Genomic DNA, 24,588 nt, shown 5'->3' on the forward strand with positions numbered 1-24,588 from the left:
AGTTTTTATATATATAACTTTATATATGTATGTTTATATATAAAGTTATATATAATCAAAATATATAATATATAACTATATAAAATATTTTATATATAAAGTTACATATATAACAACTTCAATATTCTTCCTTCTATTTTTAGATTATATTGATAAATTCTATAATTATTTGTAGATATTATCTATAGCTACTTTTCAGAAAAAAACACAAAAATTGTAAATTGCCATATAAAGATGGTAAAATTGTTAATTTCACCTGAGGTTTACATGTTTTGTCTGATAAAAATTAAAGAAAAATGAGTTCTAGTTAATTGTCCCATTACATTATGTAGAAGAGAACCAGTTTGCCCCTCTGTCTAAGGTTGAATTATGGTTGTATTGTCCATAATTATATTGTCTTATCTGTCAAGTAATTATTTTTAAAAGTATCAATGATGCATTTCATTTGGATATTATACTGTACAAAGTGCTTTTAGTTTATATTATCTCTTTTGATCTCATGAATTGTTGATCTCTGGTTGGCATATTTCTATATTTCAATGACACTACTAGACCTTCTACCACATGCTTTGAAGACAGACTCATATAAAAGCAAATTTAAAGTTATCTCTGATGACTTTTAGATAAACAAATAAGGCCGAAGAAAAATAATCCAAAGGGCTGGAAATTCATGGCAAATTGTAACTGTTTAATAAAGGGTTTCATTAGAAACATAAGATATGTGGGTCTGATAAAGAATAGGGCAATGGAAAGTACTTGTAAATCAGTGACAAAAATTAATTATGAATTTGTCTCTATCTCTGAGCTAAACAATCTAAGATGAATAATTTTCTTCTGATCAAAAATGCAAAAATAGAAATGTTTGTTTGTTTGTTTGTTTTGTTTTGTTTTAAGACGAGTCTCGCTCTGTCACCCAGGCTGGAGTGCAGTGGTGCGATCTCAGCTCACTGCAACCTCCGCCTCCCGGGTTCACGCCATTCTCCTGCCTCAGCCTCCCGAGGTAGCTGGGACTACAGGCGCCCGCCCCTACGCCCGGCTAATTTTTTTGTATTTTTAGTAGAGACGGGGTTTCACCATGTTAGCCAGATGGTCACAATCTCCTGACCTCATGATCCGCTGGCCTCGGCCTCCTAAAGTGCTGGGATTACAGGATTGAGTCACCACGCCCGGCCAAAAGTAGAAATTTTTAAAACCTACATATTTTTTTCTAGAAATAACACAGAAAATGCTTAAACATATGTCGCTATTAACCTGCTGTCCACCGATTGGCAATTTCAGTTTATGGCTCTTTTGTCTGTACATATTAGAATAGATATTCTATAATAACATCAATAATACATAAGAATAAGTGAAATTTCAAAGCTAACGCTCAAGTTTTCCGAATTATTTTTTTAATAAAAAGAGGGAGTCGTTAAGGACAGAAGTCTTATTCCTTTGGATGAAAAATCTCTTTATATTCTAACTTTGAATTTGGCAGCTATTGTTTGAGCATTCATTGTGTGCATGGTAGTTAGATGGGCTCTTCCTGAATTTAGAAAAATAATCCAAAGTATATTTAACTCTACATGACTTTAGCACTCCTTCCTAGAGCCTTTGGGAGCATTAATAGCAAAAATAAGAATAGCTGTTTAGAAATCTGGGGGAGAGTCAACATTTTTATGTCATTTCTAACCTTTTGGACATTCCTTGCCTGGCTGTCACAGACCAAATTTTGAGTCACTTTGTGTCTTGTAGGGAACATTTTCCAGCCACCACTGTCCTTTCCATTTAATGAACATTAACTACTTGAATAAAATATGCCTATCGGATAGTTTCAACTATTTACTCGAGCCTAAGCTAATTTCACTGTTTAAGAATTATGGACTGTGTAGTTAAACCAATATTGATAAATTAAAAACATCTTAATTGCATGCAATTTACATATTTGTAGCTATTCCAGGGACATGTTTCAATAGTGTAGACCATTTACAATGTCCTTTTAAATCATCTTTAGTGGAATTCATTCTTTTTTTTTTGTCTTCCTTTTTTTTAAATGTTGTTTAGGTCCTCAAAGTTTAAAATAAAAGATAAAGACCGGTAGCCTGCTCTTTCTACCACTGGAGTATTCATATCTTTTAGCTTCCTCTATTCACACTCATTATTATGAATATATTTTTCCACTCTAGGAAACAGGTATTACACTTTCAAATAAATAAACATTTACATTAAATTATTGCTGTCAAATTGTATATGAATTTATCATAAGTAAAGTTAATAGTTGACCTTTCATCTTTTGTCTTACTTTCTATATTTAAATTGGGCTCAACATTCACAAATTAGGTTCAAAGAACATTACTGATATTATCTTTTATTGTAGAAATTGTGCTTGCCTATAAATTATCCCATTTAATCTCTAAATAGTTTATGGGATATTAGTATGCCTATCTCAGAAATATAGTAGTTCAGAAAAAAAATGAGAATACTAATTAGGCAAACTTACAGTCACGTCAAAGAAAATTAGAGCAATTACTACCTATGAACACAAGTCTTTCGATTATTTTCACTATATTTCAGTTGCTTCTGTACCAAAAAAGTTTGATTTTAGCAGCGGCAGTTCCTGTAGACACTGGTACATGAGCTTTTGCTTTCTTACTTTAAACTCACTAAGGAATTGTGGAAATTGAAATCATGGTCCATTATTAACTTGTGTAATACTGGGCAACCCAGAAGGCCATAGAGAACAATGAGAATATCTAGCCAGTAACTTAAGGTTAGGGATCCAATAATGGAATTTTAGAAATCTTTCACTGACAGAAAGATTTGTGTTACAAACAAAAATGCCCAGAAAGTTGAGACCAGTCATGAAAAACAATGCCCCAGAAATAAAAAAACTTTTTAGTGGAAAATGAGTATACAGTCATTTAAAAGCTCTGGATATATTAGAGAAAGAGAGTTCAAGTTGGTGTTCTATCAGTTACATTATAGGTCATTTAGCCTAGTAGTATCCAAATCTTTTTTAAACAGCTCAGTCAGTTTCTTCCCAAGTAAAATCTTACATTCTATTTTAATGTTTAGCAAATAACAGTGATGTGTTTAAATTATTGCTTTCCAAGTGACATTTGCCACTTATATTCTATCTATTTCTCAATTTTGTTTTGGATACCCATTGAAGAAATATGTGTGGTATGTAACACATTTGATTGTGTCTGTTCTTTTTGCTGTTTTTGAATTCTTTTTAGAAAATTCAAACCACATTCTTGCACAACACCTAATTTAGTTCAGTAGTACAAAAGAAAAGCCTGGGAATCATAGGAGGTCGATTTACTTGCCAATAACGCAAAGGAGTACTAGTTGTTGTGAATCTCAGCATAGCAGTTCATTATGATATTTTTCTAAAAAGCCATCTGACTCCACAGAATGAAAGCACTCATTCATTCTCACTTCCTCCTCCTTTTCCCCCCTCCTTTAGCCATCAAAATGTAACGGCATGTACATTCCCATCACCATTGATTTTTCCATCATAGGAGCAGCAGAAAAGAGTTCTAAACATGGTGCCGAAGACAAGGCTCAGACCATTATTACAGCAATGAAAGAAAGAATGAAGATCAGGGAGAAAAACCGGCCAGAAGTATTTGAAGTAATCCAGGAAATGTTTCAGATTTCTAAAGAAGATTTTGTGCAGTTTACAAAGGCGGCCAAACAGAGTGTACTGGATGGGACATCTAAGTGGTCTGCAAAAATAACCATTACAGGTAAAAATAAGTCTTCTTAAAAATTTTTATGGTAAATTGAGATTTTTATGTGTCCTAGAAATAACTGCTAATAATAATTATAGGTAAAATAAATGATTATTTTTTGAATCATGTTAATATGAACAAGACTAGTTGGTACTTCACATTTTGAAAATACATACTAGATAAATGAAATAATTTTAGTCTGTGTCTTGTTCTAATCAAAAGTTCTTTCATAGGAAAAAGTTTCTGTTTTTCAATATATTCACCGGCAGTTTACAAGAAATGAGCACTTTTGCTGCCTATCAGTGATAAATTATAACAGTAGCTAATAATCTGTTCAGTTAATCTTTTTAGATGAGAAAATCAATGTTATTTTACTTACTCCTGGCTCAACATCCCTCATCCATTTGGTCCTCGAGTCAGGACAATTTGAGTTTAATGATATCTAGTAAATTGGACTTCTGAAGTTGCTTGTAATGTTAACAGCAAGTGACTGCGCAGCCTGTTAACATTTACCAAAACTCTTTACTTACTCATTTTGTATTTACAAGATAAATAAAGATGCTTTCTCAACTATGTAGAGTTGATCAATATTGACGGCACACTCATAAATAAATCAGTTTGGATTACAGGCCTTTGAATTATGTTGGGTAATTTTTCACATAAGTGTAGGTATATCTTCCTCATTCCTCTGTACATGTGTGCAGTAATGTGTATGAGTATATAGCTAATATGTATATGCATGTGTATGTATATAGCTACTTTTCATTAGAGACAAAAGCAAAAATTACAGATTTTAACGTTGTATATTTATTTTTATTAAACTTTTTTTAAAGTTCTGTGGGTCATGAGAATGAAAGCAACGGGGATGCATCTGTAAACCCAAAGAACCAAATGACAGAAAAATTGTCTTTGTTATTATTATTTTTTGTCTCTGAGGACTCTGTATGTTAAAATGTTTATTTTGGTTTATTTCAGTGGTTTCTGCACAGGGTCTACAGGCAAAAGATAAAACAGGGTCTAGTGATCCATATGTTACAGTTCAAGTTGGAAAGAACAAAAGAAGAACAAAAACCATTTTTGGAAATTTGAATCCAGTATGGGATGAGAAGTTTTATTTGTGAGTATATAATGTGAAACCTTTACAAATATTAAATTATTTAACAATGAATTTAAGACAGGCATACAAAGTATGCAATAATTATCTCATATTTTAATAATCTCTTACCCAAAAGTAATAAAAAAGTAAAAGTAATGTTATAAACTCCCTCAATACTTTCATAATATTTATTATTTATTCTTCATCTTTGGAAACAAGTGAATAAGAAGAATACTTCAAATCAAAAAAAGATAGCATGACTGGGGTGGCTTTGCAGGAGATAAAAAAAGATACACAACATGATCTATAACTTGATCCCAACATAGCCAGAAATGTAATCTTGATTTAACAGTATCTTGACATCTGAAGATTTAGAACTAAAGACAATAGACTTAGAGCATCTCTTGGCCCATCACTTGGGGTGGAACCATACCTACACTAGGTTATACTATTGAGATAGTTGATGATAACTTTTATAACCTTGCACATTCCATGAGGGCATTTATTTTTAAACCTCTTGTATCTTTCACTGAACAGCAGGAACTCATTTTTCTCTCAAAAGTTCTTTTTTTTTACACTCCTTTGTAAAAAAATGAATTTCAGTTATTATTTGGTAGAAATAAAAATTCCTACATGAGTTAAAGACAGTCTTTTTTCTTTAGTTCTCTCTTTGCAAATGCTCTAAACAGGAATCTCATTACCATGGTAAGTAAATACACCCAGAACATACAGCTTATTTGGGAATGTGGGCAATATTGTGTAAGAAGTAGAGTTTCTTGCATATATGGCCTGATGAAGGAAGTCTTAAGAAATAGGTTTGGAAAATCAGTTGGAACCAAATAACAGAGGGTACTGTAGAATGAACTAAGGGATTTGGAGGATTTCTCCCTTCAGAGTTCTGGGAGAGACTAATACCCCTTTATGTGTTAAAATAGAAGACAAGAAATCAATTGGAAGTTAAAATTAAATTTCCTGTTGGAGTCAAGTAAATGAATAAAGCAGGAAAGGAACAACAAAGGGGAGGGATGGAGACTATGGAAAACTGGAAAACAGGTGATTCCCAGAAAAGAAATGGCTTCCGTTGCCATGCGATCATGTAGACACGATGCAGCTAGAGCTTCCAGTTTTTCAGGAAGCTGGATATCTGAAAGCTTAGAAAGAGTTTTATTGAGGTATAATTGACATAACATAAAGTCTACACATTTAAAGTGTACATTTTGTTAAGTTTTGACATATGTGTACCTCCTGTCACTACAGACAAGATAATGAACATATCCATCAATGCCCCAAAATATTCTTTATGCCTCATGGAAAGTCATCCCTTCTGACTTCCCGTGTGCAAAGGCAGTCAACTGGTTTGCTTTCTGATGCTATAGGATACTTTTCATTTTGCATTTTCTAGAATTTCCTATAACTAGAACAATATGGTATGTAATGCTTTGTGTGGTTCTGTTCATTCAACATAATTATTTTGAGATCCATCCAAATTGTAGGGTATGTCAATAGCTTATTTTTATTGCTTGTTAGCATTCCATTTTATTAATATATCGCAGTTTATTTTACCATTCACCTCTTGATGGATATTTTGGTTTGTTTCCAGTTTTTGGTTAATGACAACAAAGTGACCCATATGTTAAATGAATGACTCATACTAAAACTGACATTTGTATGTACATATTTGTGTGGACATACGTTTTTATTTCTCTTGAATAAATACCTAGAAGTGGAATGAAAGCTGGATCACATATTAGGAATATGTTTAATATTTGAGATTTTTTTCCAGATGACTGTACCATTTTATCCTTCCACTACAAATGTCTGAGAGTTCTAGATCAAACATATCCTTCCAATACCAATGGTCCGCAACTTATGATAGTTTGACATAATGTTTTTTACTTTAATATATATTCATCATGATGTAATCCCATTGTAAGCTGAGGTGTTTCTTAGGATCTATAATTGGGTTATGGTTTCTATTAAATGCCTATCACTTTTGCACCATCATAAAGTTTATAAATCCTAAATTGAACCAACATAAGCTGGGGACGATCTGCTGTGTTGCCCATGTTTAGTGCATTTTCAGCTTATGATAGTTTTGTCTTATGATGGGTTTATCATGATGTAACCCCATTGTAAGTTGAGGGGTATCTGTACTTGGTAAGGCCAGTTTTTGACGTTTTAGCCATTCTGATCCACGTATAGTGTTATAGTGGTTGTATTTTGCATTTCTCTAAGGACTAATAATTTTGAGCATGTTTTCATTTGCTTATGTGCTAGTATCTGCTTTGGTTAAGTGTCTGTTCAAATATTTTGTCCATTTGGTATTGCTTTTGTATTTTGTGTTTGTATAGCTTTTATGGTTTTGGGTTTTACATTTAGTCTTATGATACATTTTGAGGTAATTTTTGAGTATGGTATAAGTGATAGACTTAAGTTCATTTTTTTTGCATAGGATGGACATATACTTGTTTCTGTGCCAGTTTTGAAAGCACTATTTTTCCCTACTAAATTGCTTTTAGATCTTTGATAAAATTCAGCTCTCCATATATATATGTGTCTGTATTTCTGAATGTCTTTCTGGTGGTGGTGGTGGTGGTGGTGGTGGTGGTGGTTGTTTTGAGACAGTCTCGCTCTTTTGCCCCTTCTGGAGTGCAGTGGTGCAATCTTGGCTCACTGCAACCTCCACCTCCTGGGTTCAAACGTTTCTTTTGCCTCAGCCTCTCGAGTAACAGGAATTACAGGCATGCACCACCATGCCCAGCTAATTTTTTGTATTTTTATTAGATACAGGGTTTCACCATGTTGGCCAGGCTGGTCTTGCACTCCTAACCTTAAGTGATCTTTCTGCCTCAGCCTCCCAAAGTGCTGGGACTACAAGCATGAGCCACTGCATCTGACCATGTCATTCTGTTTTGTTGATCTATTTATGTTTTCTAATAACACACAGTCTTGATCATTGTGGCTTTATAATAAGCTTGAAAATTGGGTAGAATTAGTGTACCAACCTTCTTATTTTTTCAAATTTATTTTGGCTATTTTGTAACCTATCAATTATTTGATATTAATTTAGGAATCGATTCTTCTTGTTTTTTTAAAAAAACAAAACAAAACAAAAAACCGCTGATGGAATTTTGGTTGCTTTAAAGCACTAGCTAAGATTTCCAGTATGATGCCAAATCAAAGAGGTAAGAGCAGACATCTTAGTCTCATTCCCAATCTTAAGTGGAAAACTTCATTTCTTGATTAACTATGATATTAGCTGTAGCTTTATTGTAGATGCAATTTATCCAGTTAAAAAGTGATTTTTCTATTCTCAGTGAACTGAAAGTTTTGACCGGAAATAGATGTTGCATTTTGTTACATTCTATTTCTGTATCTATTTAGATGATCATATGATTCTGATTGTCGTTTTAAATTTTTTTTGCTTCATTGTCTTTGTGTTTTCAATAACAAATCTGCAGTTGTCCTCATTTTTGCTTCTCTGTGTATAACATATCTCCCCTACTCCCCCAACTGCTTTTAAAATATTTTTCAACTCATTTGTACAATTAGTTTATGATTTCACATGGTGTAATATTCTTCCTTTTTCTAGTGTTTAGGGTTTGTTTAGCTATTTGGGACTGTGGGTCTACAGTTTTCTTTCAAATTTGGAAACATTTGGTCATTATTTCTTCAAATATTCATTCTGCTGTCCGTTTGGAGGCTCTACTTGTGTATATATTAGGCCTCCTGAAGTTACCTCACAGCTCCTCGACACTCTGAGGACTTTTCTTTCTTTCTTTTTTTTTAAATTTTACTTTAAGTTCTGGGATACATGTGCAGAAAGTGCAGGTTTGTTACATAGGTATACACGTTCCATGGTGGTTTGCTGCAGCTATCAACCCATCATCTAGGTTTTAAGCCCAGCATGCATTAGGTATTTGTCCTAATGCTCTCCCTCCACTTGCCCCCCACCCCCCAACTTTTCTTAATTTCTTTTTTTCTTCTGTATTTCGCTTTGGATTACTTCCATTGTGTGTGTTTAAATTCACTAAGCTTTTCTTCTGTAATGTCTAATCTACTAAAATCTAAGCCACTGTATTTTTCATATTAGGCATTTTCTTTTCCATCCTAGGAAATCCTAACTGCATCTTCCATGCCTCAACTTAAATTTTTGAAAACATGAAATACTTACGATAACAGTTTTGATATCCTTCCCTACCAATTCTAACATCTATGTCCAATCTTGGTCACTTTTGATTGATGGATTTTTCTCCTCATTATGCATTATATTTTTCTGCTACTTTGCTTGCCTGGTAATTTTAGCTTGAATTGTAGACATTGCAAATGTTACTTTATTGCTTGCTGGATATCATAGCATCCTACAGGTATTATTGAGCTTTGTTCTCGACATACTTAAGTTACATGGAAATATTTTTGTGCTTTGGATCTTGCTTTTCAAATGTGTTAAAGGGGAATGAAATAGTGCTCAATTTCAGGCTAATTATTCCCCATATCATGAAGGCAAGACTTTTCAGCATACTCTTCCTACTAACTCATGAATTAGGAGGTTTTATCTTCTGCCCAGTAGAAATTAGTATGATTTCTAGAACTGGTTGTGTGTTGGGCACTATTGCATCAAACTTTTAAATCTTAATCTGGCCTTGGGCAGTTTCTTTATGTGCATGCACTTATCATTACTCAACTCATTTCTCAAGGGGACCCCTGTGCAGATTGTTGAAATCTTCCTCTGTTCAGCTCTTTTATTTTGATATTATGCCCTGTGACCTCTAGCTGCCTTGGTCTTCCCCAACTTTCAATTCTGTCTTTTACCTCAAAGAGTCTAATGGACTCTACCTTGGTTTCTTTTTTTTTATTATTTTATTTTAATTTATTTTATTATTATTATACTTTAAGTTTTAGGGTACATGTACACAACGTGCAGCAAACTATCTACCTTGGTTTCTCTTCCTTGCACAATGATTGGAAAACTCCCTCAAGGCAGTAAGCTGAAGTAATCATAGGGCTCACTTTCTTTCTTTCTTTGTTTTTCTCTCTCTCAGGGATCACTGTTCATCACTGACATATCTCCATTCTATTGAAAACCAATGTTTGATATATTTTGCTCACTGCTTGATTTTTTTATGTGGGAGGATATCTCTGGTCCCTGTTAATCCCTCTTGACTAGAATAGAAAGTCTGGAAACCTGAATTTGATTGACAAGCAAAAAACAAAATCAAACAGTATGAGAGCCAACATAGGGCATGTCAAAGAGAATAAAATTTCTAGAAATATTGATCCAGTTGTAATCAGTAAAATAAAATAGAAGTATTTATTGTATTATTTTAATCCTTCAAAGGGTCCTCCTTGAGAAATCAACTGAGTAATGATAAGCGCAGCCAAATAATGATGCATGTGAGAAAACTACCTAGGACCACCCAAATACTTGATGTGACATTTCGCAGTGCTCATCCAGACCAGGGCTAGTGCTTGTTCCCACCAGACTGGCTAAAAAGCATCATAGTTCATGGGGAAAGTACACAGAAGTACACACCAGAGTGGACCATTAAACTATGAATTATCTGTATTATTATTGGCAGTTTTCATATAATTTTCCATGTTGTGTGCCTGGTTTCCTTTTGATAGGAGGCACCATCTGTACTGGCAATAACAACATATGTATTTTTTAAACAACATCATTTCAAAGAAGAAATTCAAATTTAACACTGTACCTGGCCATGCATGAACTATATATAAGCACATAATTTTTCAAAATATTTTCCACTTTACCAATAAAATATTTATTAACTTTAAGTGAAGTTACACTTGTAATTCTTTTCTATTTGTCTCCTTTTTAAATGCCAACTTTTTTAACATTAGTTCTTTCTGTCATCAGTTTCCTGAATTCTGAGATTTTATTCTTATTATACAGGTTCTATATCACTGGCTCCAGAAATACTATTTTGAAGCTACCAGTGCATGTTTTCATTTATCATAAAAATGGCATGAGAATTGCAAAGTTACCTTTTCTTTATAAACGGTTCTGTTTTGCAGAAAGAAATGAGTTCACAGTGAATTTATGTTCAGACTTTGAAAAATGTATACTCATCACAGATGAACTCATCCATGCCTCCCCCTACCCTGACAGTTCTGCCCTGTGAACTGGGGTGGAAAAAATGTATACTGACATTCTGAAAATAGGATGTTTTATTAATAGTGTGACTTTAACTTCTGAGCTTTAGCTTGTCTGATATGAAAAATAGGGATAATAATACATACCTCACAGAATTGTTATGTTTTTTGAGATAGATACTATATGTAAATTTCATAGAACTTGTTAAGTATTAAAAATGATAGCTGTATTATTATTAGCATTAATAACATGATTATATCTTTGTGCTGAGCTTCAGGTCTTTACACTAAATATGACAGTAATAGTCTCATGCCAAAAAAGTTCCAACTTGAATAGTGAGGCCAAGGGAGAACCAATGAATAGGTTGCTGTAAAAAGAAAAAAAAAGTTCTACTAAAATAAGAATCAGAGAACTGAGACTGGGAAACGGATCTGAGAGATAGTTTTGTCCAACTTCCTCACTTCAGTGATGAGAAAATCAAAGCTCAGATGGGTTGTAGTACATTCGACACTACAAAGTAGTGCCCTGTTGTGAAGCCACAAATAAGATACAGGTAGAAATTAGGAAGTGTGATTTTTTCCCTACATCCAAACTCTTCACTTGCAGAGCTAATCAAGGCAAGCAATCACAAAACTGGTCAAATGAAAATGTAGTTGAAATAGTTTTTCAACTTTGGGACTTGGCCTTAATTATCCCCCCATTAATTGCACTTTAATGCCCTCTCGAGATTTTAATGCTAAATAATTTCAATTTTAATTTTATTTATCTTACTTTAAAACAAAGAGTTTGAATTTATAATCTTTAAAATACTACGGATGTTGTGTGATTTCAGAATGGGGCACTCTGGACAGCATTTGGAGAGAACAGAGGCATAACCAATTAAGCCCTTACAGAAATCTGAGTTACAAGGGGTTGTAAACAAATGTTTAATTCCTAAAATATCACGTGAAGATTAATTAAGATAACACATATGAAAGCACTTTGAAATGATAAAGTATCATATAAATCTAAGGTGCCGGTTATCTTTGCTCTTTGATCCTAAATTGTATAGTTGATCATTTCATAATTAATTATGACATTCAATTTCACTTTCCTTTGCTACTGTTAATGGAATGTCTTATGCTTATCATAAAACCATTCCCTCAGGAGGAAAACAAGTAACTCTCTCAGTGAGTTATAGAGAGAAAATGCCAGTATGGTCTGCCAGTTTGAATAAGAAATTTGAGAGTTAGGAGACTGACATTTTGTGCATATGTTGATGCTGTTTTCTGAGGACTGTATAGTTGAGGCCTTGGTGCCTCCTTTTTGCAAACTTCTGAAATAAAAACACATTTCATGCTGACTCCCTGCAAGCGTTGAGGTAGGTCATAAAGGTGATAGTAGATATGTGTTACTTAATCTGTTTTTAATAGATATTAACCATTGGAGTAAAGAATTAGGTTAATGAAAGTCTAGTCAACAAAATGCCTGTGATAGGAGTCCTCATTTATAGTAGCATTGAATAGGCATGGGAATGGTAGTTAAGTATTCTGCTTATGTAACTGACTGGACAATCAGCTCCACTTACTTCTTGGAGTATCTGTTTAATTCTACCTAATTTCCTGAGTGACAGTTGTGTGTAAAGCACTGTAGCTAAGTACCATGGAAAGTATTGACTTAAAGAGTGATTCCATGTTATACCAAAAGCTATCTGGCCAACAAGATTATAAACCTGAATACCAGTACTATTCTGGGTCTAACATGTTTCTTGACCAATCCTTAACTTCTTTGAATCTCGGTTTTGCCATGGGAAATGTGCTAAAAGTTATTCCCCATCTTGACAGACAGTAACACTAAACTCATAATACTGTTGTTTAGAAGCATGATTGTTTTGGACATTTTGAAGTATATGGCAGCCGCATTCAATTCCTAGCTACCCAGATGTGGTGCACAGAGTGCCTCAGGCCCATGGCTCTCCACCATGCCATGTGCTGCTCAGCCGGGGCTGAGTATGAATTAAGCATAAACTAAGCTCTATAAAATATAATTTATTTAGTACCATATTTAAAGTATTTTGATAGCACAGCAGACTAATATTTTAAAATGACAGCCTGAACATAATCATGCATCTGATTTATTGCCTAGATTACCAGCAGTCTTTTCCTAGGCTATGTGGGAAGGGAGTATTTCCTCAGTTGCCTGAGCCAGTTTACAGTGATGGTAGCAACAGCAGCAAGTCATTTGTCATAGAAGATGGCTCCACAGTTTCTAAAGCAAGGAGTTTAGTCACACTTTATGGGATTAGAATTTATTTATTTATTTATTTCTCTTTTTTTTCTAATCATTGCCTACATTGTGATTATGTCTAGCAGCAGGAAAATAATAATAACCAATCCTACTGTTCACTTGCTAAATGAGATTGAGCCATTACCTGTCCACATACAGCAAAGCCAACAGAACAGAATTTACATTATCACTGCTTCTCACTAGAATCTAAGGGTTTTATAATAAATAGCGGAAGGAGTTACGGAGAGATCTAAATGGAATGTCATAAAATATGAACTTCGGGTCACCAAAGAGAATTAATTCACAGTCAGTAAACTAGAAAATATCAAATCAAGATGCATCTTTAGAGCTATCACTGTAATATTCCATAGGCAGAGGTGCAAGGTGCTATGAACTTGACTTAGTTTTAAATTGAGAACCAAACAGAACTTAAATAAAATCTCCCAAATCTTTAGGGAGCAGTTGGGGGTACAAACAGCAATCTTTGGGGTAAAAAGGACTGTTCTGCAGGAATCTGTCTCAGTCAGAGGAAAGAGAACCCTCTACAATTAAACTAATACATGGAAAACGGATTAGGTGAGGACAAATTTTAATATATGAGAACAGAAAGTCCTTGCAGAAACCTGGAAAAGCCAAACAAATTGTCCCAAGGGCAGAAATGATTATGCTAGTTTATTCCTCTCTTCTTCTCTGAGAGTTTATTCACCTGTATCTGTTTTTCCATCTTTCCATTTGCACACACACACACACTCTCCTTTCACTGTGTCCCTATCTCCCTCCTTTCCCCACTTTTCCCCTTCCTCTCTTCTCTACACACTGATCGGATTCTTGATCACTACTCAATAGATTTTCTTGTTTTTCACTTCCCCATGGTTATAATAGCCTTGGCCATGTGTTTCCCAACTCTAGCACTCAGTTTGCTGCTGGAAACCTCTTGGGGTTTTTCAATAATTAGCTCAGTTCATCTTCATAAAGCACCATACAAGTCCTGGGTTATTGGTCTATCAATGATTGGAACATCTTAAAACTATCACTTGTATGTTTCATGTGTGGAATGGAGACCTGGGAAGTCTTAATGGGGCATGCTAGTCACTCATTTGTGGGTTGAAGCAGTTTCCCCTGAGTGTAGTATTACACTACAACCAACTGATCTAGCAGCATTTTCAAGATCCCAAAACTAAAATGCCAATCTATCTCTACTCGGTTCATACCCTCACTTCTTGGATGTACTCCTTGTGTAGACCACCTATTTTGAAAGCAGAAAAAGATCGACATGATAGTACTGTCCCTGGCCAAACTGGGAGTCTGCAGATCCCTGTTGACCCAGATCCATATAGTGTAAAATTCAGCTTTCTGAACATTTTTTTGTTAGTATCAGCCCCAACACTCTGTAGAGAAATAATTCGTTGAACATGTATTTAAGTGTGGGGTACTCTCCGCAGTGTTACAGACACTGAGGTAAATATGAAAGACACATGATTTTTTTTGCCCCAGAGCTTTCATTACAATTGGAGTGGAGATGATGCTTAAGCTAACATCGTCAGTAGGGGAGCCAGTCCTATGGAGGTGGGGGAGAAGTGGTCAGTTCTGCCTGGTGCTGCCAACTTGACTTGACAATAGGATAGATATTTGACTCCAAATAAAAGATGTTTGAAGCAAGGTAATATTTGAAAGCTGGGCAAAAGAAGTTTTAAATAGGTAAGCAATGTGTTGAAGAAATATTAATGGCAAGGAAGAAATATCTAAAACAAAACCCAAATCATTGCAAATATCATCATAATTATAGGCATGGATATTTGTGTGTTCATTTACTGTATCTCAAATCCTGTCATATGTATAATACTTCACAACTAATCATTGTCATTATGATTGTTGTTATCATTTTACAAATGAGAAACCTTTGGGAGACCAATAGATTTTTGCTAAATAATCCATCACAACAAGCAAAATGAAAGAAACACAACTCATGCCTATATCTTCTATTATCACATAAATATCCACTTAAAGGTGTATACTATAAACTCTAAAGCAACCACTAAAAAGAGAAAACAAAAAATGTTATGGTTAAAAAGCCAATAAAGTAGACTTTTTTTTTTTTTTTTTTGAGACGGAGTCTCGCTCTGTCACCCAGGCTGGGATGCAGTGGTGCGATCTCTGCTCACTGCAAGCTCCGCCTCCCGGGTTCACGCCATTCTCTTGCCTCAGCCTCCCGAGTAGCTGGGACTACAGGTGCCCGCCACCTCGCTCAGCTAATTTTTGTATTTTTAGTAGAGACAGGGTTTCGTCATGTTAGCCAGGATGGTCTCGATCTCCTGACCTGGTAGTCCGCCTGGCTCGGCCTCCCAAAGTGCTGGGATTACAGGTGTGAGCCACCGCGCGTGGCCAAAGTAGACAAATTTTAATATCAAAAATGATAAATCCTATAAAGGGGGTAAAATAAACAAATGGGGGAAAACAGAAAGCAAATAGCAAGATGATAGACTAAAACTTAAATATGCCACTGATCACATTACATAAAAAAAATCTAAATGCTCCGAATAAAAGGCAGAGATTGTCAGATCGAATAAAAAAGCGACATGCAAGCATATCCTGCCTGTAAGAAATACACTTTAAATAAAGACAAAAATAGTTATACTACTCGTAGGTATGCTACTTAGAACACTTTGCCCAACAAGAACAGAATATCTATCATTTTAAAGTACACACAGGAGATTTGTGTTAATAGCAAATAAACACATGAAAATATGCTCAATATCATTAATTATTAGGGAAATTCAAATTAAAACTATGTGAAAATCACATCATACTTAGTATAATAGTATGTTCTTTGTCCCCTAGTATTATTTTTTTCTGCCCTTTTTTGAACCACTTGAATATTTTTTAAAATTGTGTATGATATAGTTTGTTGGGTTATTTATATCTCATTATTTTGTTATTCTAGTTATTGCTTTAGAGTTTATTATGTATATATCTTTAAGTTATAACAGCCTACCAGTAATATAATATTAATACTGCTTCACATACAATATGAGAAAGTTATAATAATACACTTCTAGTTGTCTCCTCTATACCCTTATCCTGTTGTCACTAAGTGTTGGTGAGAATGTGGTAGAACTGGAATTCTGTTGTTGGTGGGAATATAAAACGGTAAACCACTTGGGAGAAGAATTCATTCATTTATTGAAAAGAAAATATGTGTCCATACAAAGACTTGTATACAGATATTCATAGCTGCTTTTTTGTAATAACTTAAAACTGAAAACAACCCGAAGTCTTCATCAATAGGTGAATAGATATAAGTTGTGGTAAGCCCAGAGACTGAAATACTAGTTAATAGTGAAAAGGAATGAGCTGTAGGTATACACAATATCATGGGTAAGTCTCAAAATAATTATGGTGAGTGACAGAATTCAGACAGGAATTCTTACAGTATAATTTCATCTATATAAAATTATAGAAAATGCAAAATTCAGACTAATTTCCAATGTAAGAAATCAGATCAGTGTTTTCCTGGGGAGTAAGGAAAGGAAAGGATGAGAGGAACTGATTACAAAGAATCTCAAAGAAACTTTTGGAGAAACTTTTGAAATACAACTTTAATTATGTTAATCATGATGATGGTTCCATAGGTGAATGCATATGCCAAGACCTAAAAATATTGTACATTTCAAATGTGTGCAGTTAATTGTATTTCAGTTATACCCCAATAAACAGTTGAAAAAAAAACTCTGACAAAAAATAATTCATTCACTATGTTAGCAGAGTCAGTATTCCACTAATTACTCACACCCCACAAATTCAAGATGATATAAAATTGCTGCTTCTACTATGATGATTATGACCGCACAGTAAAATCAGTGACCCCGACCACCACCATCCTTTGTGGTCTAGCATTAATGGTTTACAGTGTTCAACACATCTAAAATCTTAAATACAGTATCATGTGCATTTACATCCTTACATTTATGGCTGAGAAAAATGTCTCCGACTTTTACGAAACTACAGATAGTATAGCCAGAACCCCAAGTTCCTTGATGGGCTTATTAGGATGCAATACTGTTGTGAATTTTTTATACCTTACTCATTGAGTTCTATATAAAAAGTAATTACTCAAAATTAAAAGAATGTGCTATCTCAGGCACATCTACTACTTGCCTTTAACATTTTTCCCCATTAGTCTTACGACATTTGAGACCATTTTTGATACAGTCCTTCCAAATTTTTATGTACTTTATATATGTTAGTTTAATTTTCCTCACCTAAGTTTTGAGTTACTTAAGGACAGGAACCTCCTGAAATAATTTTGCAAATAAAGTAAGCATAAAAATATATTTAATAGTTATTTTCAAATGATAATTTCTATAATTGATTTTTTTACTAATGAAAGCATCTTCTATAAACTTTTACTGTTAGTTTAAAAAATTTATTCACACTATTGCTTCACTCTTATTTCTCCTTTGTTTTCAATGACATTTTCTTCCAAATAATTCCAAAGACATTCCTTTCTTTTCTGTGCACGATACCCGAACATTATGATATGAACTCAGATGTTGACATTTTTATTAGCATCTCCACAGTGTTTTCCTGCCTGATGAAATGTTAAGAATGCCTTTAGTCTTCATGATATGTTTGTTATTTTCTTTCAGTCATGTTTCTACCCAGTAAACTTTGAAGCTGATTTTGACTAGAATTGGACTTGGAGGGACAATAAAATTGATAGCACTTCTTTTAACTTAGTTAAAGCACTAAAATAAGCAGTAGGAAGTAACCTCTTGAGCTTTTATTATGATTAGATCCATATCATCTTTTTTCACCCTGTCCTTACAGAACAACGTATAAGGTTAAGAAAGCACAAGATGGAAACCTACCACTAACTCTGGGGGAACATTTGTCATGACTTTTCACTGCAAGATGATGTCTAAGGCGCCCTCTGACATCATAGGTTTATTACTTTATAAAACTCTGCTAATTGGCAGATAAGTATACGTGCTGGGAAAATTTCATCAAAAAGGAGACATTAACTTTATCTTTTTAATATTGCTGCTACAAGGGCCATATTTAAAATGGTTTAAGACACGCTTTAATAAATATTTAATTTTAAGCAATTATTTGTTCCTTGCTTTGTTCCAAGGACGAATTAAAACAAATAATTCAGTTGTATTTTTCAATTGTATATTCAGTCACAAGGACTGAGATGAAACTAAATGATTTGAACCCAATCTATTTTGTAATATGAGAGTAATGTTGTAGAAAAAAATGATACAGTTGGGGGAAATTAAGTAGCTGATAAATTTATGAACTGGCACTCTAGGCGATCTCAGATTTTGGAGGCTACTCTACAGTTAGAGTCCTTTAAGTACAGGTAGTAGCCGGTGCACAATGAGAGAGAAACAATCCCCTTAAACGACTTTCTGTTTACGGAAAAGTGATCAGCGTGGCATGCAACTCAAAAATAACTCTTATGTCAATGCTCTCTACCGACCTAACTTTCCTTACCATCTTTGGCCACTCCATCCTGACCTGAAACCTCTGACTATTTCGCCTAGCTTTTGCTGTGCCTTTTTAAATATTGGCACCCAACTCTCTTTTCACCAGTTTTTAGAAATCTTATCCTTTTTCTTTATCAACCACTCCTTATGAGTATGGATCTTGTGATTTTAGAACTCCAAGAAAATTCTTAACAGCCAGAAGCTTCTTTACTGCTCCCTACTTTAGAATCACATGTCAGGTTAATATTCTCATGCGAGCTTGAAAGCTTTAGATTTCTTTGAGTAGACAAAATTAATCCCCTATCTGGCAAGAGAGGAATTGGGAAGTTCCCTGAGGAGTGGCTGAATTTCTGGAAAAGCATTCACTAATGTCTAAATGATCCCCTCTAGGATCAATGCTGTTCTCAAATGAATCAAATTTAGTATATCTTGATGATCTCCAGGGCTTCCTCAACTTTGTTGTTAAGCTGTACAATACCTTTCTTCTCTCCATCTCCCCCACACTGATCTCTTCAGTATCTTGATTAATAATCAGACTAGGTTTTGTGAATGCACTAGTTATTTTTTTGAATATAATAGACTTTCTTATACTTGCAAAGTACATACTGGATTTTCAGTTAGGACACAGTCCTTCTTCATCATGCAGAACTGGTCATTACACAATCAAGCCATGTGAAATTCTTGACATTTGACCCTTATGACCTATAAAAATGGAAATATTATATGGTTCAACCTAAAGTAATCGCTTTCATTAGAATGATTTCTATGTGAATCATCAGTCTTACCTCTTTATCATCTAGAGCACAGTACTTGTTATACTTTTTAAAATATAAGCTATGCTTATATTTGATCAAATTGGGTTGTTTTATGTTTTATTACACAAACTTTTGGAAATATTAAATACATTCAAACAGGTGTCTGGTAAATTTTTCATTCAGCTGTTCATAAACATATTTATTCAACTTTAGTTCTTATGGCACTTAAGTTGCATTTTAATGATAAAAGGCAATACTGCAGACAGATGAGTACCAGTGCCAAAATATGACAGGTGTTGCCAAGTGTTTTGTGGTATTTGTGCAGTGACTTGGCATTTTCAAAAATTCCATCTCTTTGCATTTTTCACATCTAGCAAAAGAGCCCAGAGAGGACTGAGGTATAACCAACGTTACTATTTGTGAATTCTTAAGAACATTTGCTCCATTCGAGATAATTGGTTGAAGCTTAGACTTAAGTGGAAAAGTTAATTGGAATGTGAGATTTCCTAACATTTCTCTAGCAGTTCCTTGGTGATTAGTACAATCTTCTTTGTATAAGCCTGTACTGTGCTGTTGTATTGCTCATATTTGGGATGAGAGGGATGTTAGTTGACAGTGTTTACTTTTGTGATTGCCTCTCCTGATTCAAGTTTGATGTTCAGATAAAGTCTGTTTGGGAAACTGATGGAACCACAACTTGTTACTGGCATTTCCATCATTGCCTCAAAGTTTCTTGAAAGAATGGCAGCTCTTCTTTTCTAGCAAGGAAGGTGGGGGAATAGCTAAGAGAAAGGATGCCAGGTGTCTACAGAAATGAATGCTGACTGATCCTATTTTCTTGCCAAAAATAAACTCTGGCTATTTATTTTGTTTAACTCTTTGCCTCTGGCAAGAAATATTTATTATCTCCTTAGAGGTCTTTTAGATGTGGGAATGTGAAGCTTTTCATTAGAATTTTTCTCTGTTCAGATAGGCTGGTAAGGAAAAAAGAAAAGTATTGCATGAATATTTATTCATGTATTTTGTTTACTGTAGGATGGATGTGCTCCCTAAAAGTCAATATAATATAAAAAGACAGGTTTTCAATGATCTCATCAGCAAATATTAAACAGTAAAAATTCTTAGTGTTAATGAGAGTATAGAGAAGCAGATAGAAGGGTAAGCACATACGTGTTTCTGGATAATATTTTAGTAATATGTGTGTATACAGATATGCATATAATATGCACACCTTTAAATCTAGCAAAGCTACTTTTAATAATTTGACTAACATATTTTCACAAGTTTAGAAACATATACATACAAGGGGTTCTGTGGTTCTGTGTAGTATTTTTTCCAACAGTAAATAAATGGAAACTACTTAAATGTTTATCTACTGTACATAGGGGAAAAGTTAAATAAATTAGGGCACAGTAATATAATGAAATACAATATAGTTATTAAAACGAATGATGTGTCAGGATGTACCCAATGTGTTAAGTTAAAGGGGTAAATGATATGTACAATACGATCCCATATTTGTCACAATTCAAAGTAGATACATGTATCTACTTTGATAACAATATATCAAACTTTTTAAAGGCAAATACTAATACTAAATAATAACTTTCTATTAAAATATTGACAATAACTGGATACAGCTATCACAATAAGAATTGTGCTCATTGCAGATGGAAATTGATAGAGGAGAGTTCCATCTTTCTGAAAAACACATTGTCTCTCTCTCTTGCTCTCTCTCCATATATATGTATACGTACACGTATACATATATAAACATATATGTATGTATATACGTACATATACATATATAAACATATATGTATACATGCATACATATATGTATACATACATACATACACACACACACACATATATATTATATATATATATATATATATAGTTTTTAAAAAAATTGTGACAGAGTCTCACTCTGTCACCCAGGCTGGAGCACAATGGCGCAATCTCTGCTCATGGGAACCTCTGCCTCCCAGGCTCAAGCGATTTTCCTGCCTCAGCCTCCTGAGTAACTGAGAGTACAGGCACATGCCACGATGCTCGGGAAATTTTTGTATGTTTAGTAGAGACGAGAATTTGCGATGTTGGACAGGCTGGTCTCAAACTCCTGACCTCAAGTGATCCGCCTGCCTCAGCCTCCCAAAGTGCTGGGATTACAGGAATAAGCCACCATGCCTGGCCAACACTCAATATTTTTAAAAGTCTTTAAATTATCCATATACTTATACAGAGTGACTATATAAGCATTAAAAACAATTATAATAGTTTATAAAGTGCTATTATTTTTCCAAAACTTTTATATCCACAATTTTCTTTCCAATTCACTCATTGTTACTAGTGCAAAATGTTTATTAGTCTTTATGCAGAGGTTTCCTTTTCTGAAATAAGAAAGTTGGATCATACACTCCAGAAAAATGCTTTGTGTTTAAGATTTATTATCAAAACATAAATGCTAATATCTTTTGGAGAAGGACAAAGAAATACTGAAAGGACTGAGAGAGAGAACCAAAGATATACTTAAAGCTAAATATGTAGTTGTATGTATCTTTTCATGGCATTTTCTATATGGGTTTGGCATGTGGTGTGCTGGTCGTTTGCCTGTTAGCTCTTCTATTCCTTAACTGTTTTTATAGTTTTCTGGTAATTTACAGAATGCAACAGGGGGAGAAATTAAAACCACCAACTCTCAGTCAAATATGAAGCTGAAAAGAATGCATGCATTCATTCCAAAGACGCTTACAAGTATTGTCTATGTATCTATACACTCCAAAGTGCTATACTAAGTGATACACATATACACATTAATCCATTTAATTCTTACAACAGTATTATGAGGTAGGTATCATTACTATTATCACCATTAAACAGAAGACAAAACCAAGGCAAAGAGATTAAGTAATACAATAGTCAACAAGTGGTGGAACCAAAAGTGAACTCTCATTTTTATTTTTTTTTCTTGTTAAGTTTTACTATGGTATAATATACATATGACACAATTTATTCATTTTAAGTGTGCATCTGGATTTGTTCATGTAGCCTAATGTTTTTGAGTTTCATTCACTTGGGGTATGTCTCAGTAGGTGGTTTCTTTTTATTAATGAATACTATTCCATTGTATGGGTACACTACATTTTGTCTATTCTTCAGTTGGTAGAGGTTTGAATTGATTCTACTTTTAGGTATTATGAATAATGTTGCTTGAGCCCTTATTCTTAACCAATATTCTGAACTACATCTCCATAATATGAGTGATTTTTAGGTAACCACTGTAAAAAATTTTGCTATCTCTAGTTCTGATCATGTATGTAGTTACATATACAGAATCAAATATATGAACACATGTATACATACATATACACATACATATATATCATCAATTAAATATGTATATATGTGTAATTATGATGTGGGATATTTCTCAGCCCCTTCGCCAGACTTGTGGAAGAGGCGCCCTCTCTACTTGTCCCACTGCGCTCAACCTCTTGTAGGAGGGAGCGAGTGAGCATGGGATATAGCCAGCTGCTCTGAACGCCAATATAGGAGTAAGCCCCATGTGGGACCTGTGGCCAGACCAGGTGTGTCACTTCAAGGGGAACATGGCACTGCCCAGGTGAGGATGCCCATGACCCTAAAACCCCAGAGGGGGTGTTACAGTGCTTTTTTACTTTTGTTGTCCATGGATGGCGGTGTGTTAGCAGCTCAGTTGGCCCCTTGCCTCATCATGTGGGGTGGCTGCCCTCTGCTGACAAGTGCAAAGGGCCAGTGTGACAGCCTTTTCTTCATACCCGCACTCAGTGGGTCCCAAGCTCTTGTCTGGTGTCCAAGAAGAATGAGGTCATGTGGACAATTGAAGGATGGTGAAGGTGGAGAATTCTGTTGAGTGATGAAAACAGCTCTCAGCAGAGAGGGGAGCTGGAGAGGGGACAGGAAGTTCAGGTCATCTTCTCTAGAGTCTCATTGTCTCTCCCTCAAGGTCAGGCCATCTCCCCTCTACTGACTGAATCTGGGGTCTTTATAGGCACAGCATGGTGTGTGCATGCTGACTAGTTTGTGAGTATGCAAAAAAGGTTAAAGTGAAGACCTCCCTCAAAGGTGGACATGAAAGCATAGAAAACCAATTAGGAAAGGGCAGGTATGTATAAAATAGATGAAGGGTGGGGATCAGTCAGAGGATAGCACATCAAACAGGAAGACAAGTTCTGAATCCAGTTCGAGGATTTAACTTGCAGCTTGGCTTTCAGGCTTTAAACTGTATTCAGCTTTGAGGAGGGGTTTTACCTGCTACACAACCCTATCTGCCTAGGCATCTAGCTGCCTCCTGTCACTATCAATTATATATATACCTTCAACAATATGGGTATATATACAAATCCACATGAAATGATGTATATATCCAATCGTATATATACACACACACAGACATAAATATATATACAAAAGAATATAAAATTTAAGTATTAGAATCATTATAATTCCTACATTATAAGTTTTTTTGTCTCAGTGATCCATTGTAAAAATTTCCACATTGTCAAAGATATTGCTAAACCTACATTTTTAATAATTGATTGTGATTTTATTGTATCAGTATATATACATTATTTAATCAATCTCCTGGGTTTTATAATTAGGAAATTAAAATTTATTGTATTTTATATATCTGTGTTGACATGTCCTTTGCTGTTAAGGGTGGAATATATTTATACATTTGAATAATGTAATTAGTTACAAGCAGTTACCTGTAATTAAAAATCTAAGTGCCTAGAACATTTCTATGTGATATATATGTGTGTATATATATGTGTGTGTGTGTGTGTGTGTATGTAATATTTAATCCCCTTAAAAGTAATTATCATTACTTCAGTTTTATCGATTGGGCACAGAGGCTCAGTGCAATTGAGCAACTTTCCCGAAGTTGTATTGCTAGTGAGTGGCTCAAATGGAATTTGAACTAGACAGGTCTTTTTCTAAGCTAGTTCTATTATTCCATCATGTCTAATACATATTGACCTTGAAAGTGAAATACAAAAAATGTGTAACTAATGCTGTGAATCACAGATCTTTGAATACTACTAGAATAAGAAAACCACAAACAACAGCAAAAGACACTGTTCCAGTCCCTTTACAGTTATATGACCTTTTG

The 24,588-nt window shown here is 34.4% G+C and overlaps 1 protein-coding gene across 1 annotated transcript in view; it reads left to right on the plus strand.

Moving 5' to 3' along the window:
* Positions 1-24,588, plus strand: part of UNC13C (unc-13 homolog C) — a 662,499-nt gene that overhangs the window by 285,954 nt on the left and 351,957 nt on the right. The window contains exons 8-9 of the mRNA XM_063652632.1: positions 3,504-3,731; positions 4,692-4,833. Of these exons, the coding sequence (XP_063508702.1) occupies positions 3,504-3,731; positions 4,692-4,833 (370 nt within the window). The remainder of the gene's footprint in view (positions 1-3,503; positions 3,732-4,691; positions 4,834-24,588) is intronic.

The sequence above is a fragment of the Pongo pygmaeus genome, chromosome 16, assembly GCF_028885625.2.
Source record: "Pongo pygmaeus isolate AG05252 chromosome 16, NHGRI_mPonPyg2-v2.0_pri, whole genome shotgun sequence".
Classification (NCBI taxonomy): Eukaryota; Metazoa; Chordata; class Mammalia; order Primates; family Hominidae; genus Pongo; species Pongo pygmaeus.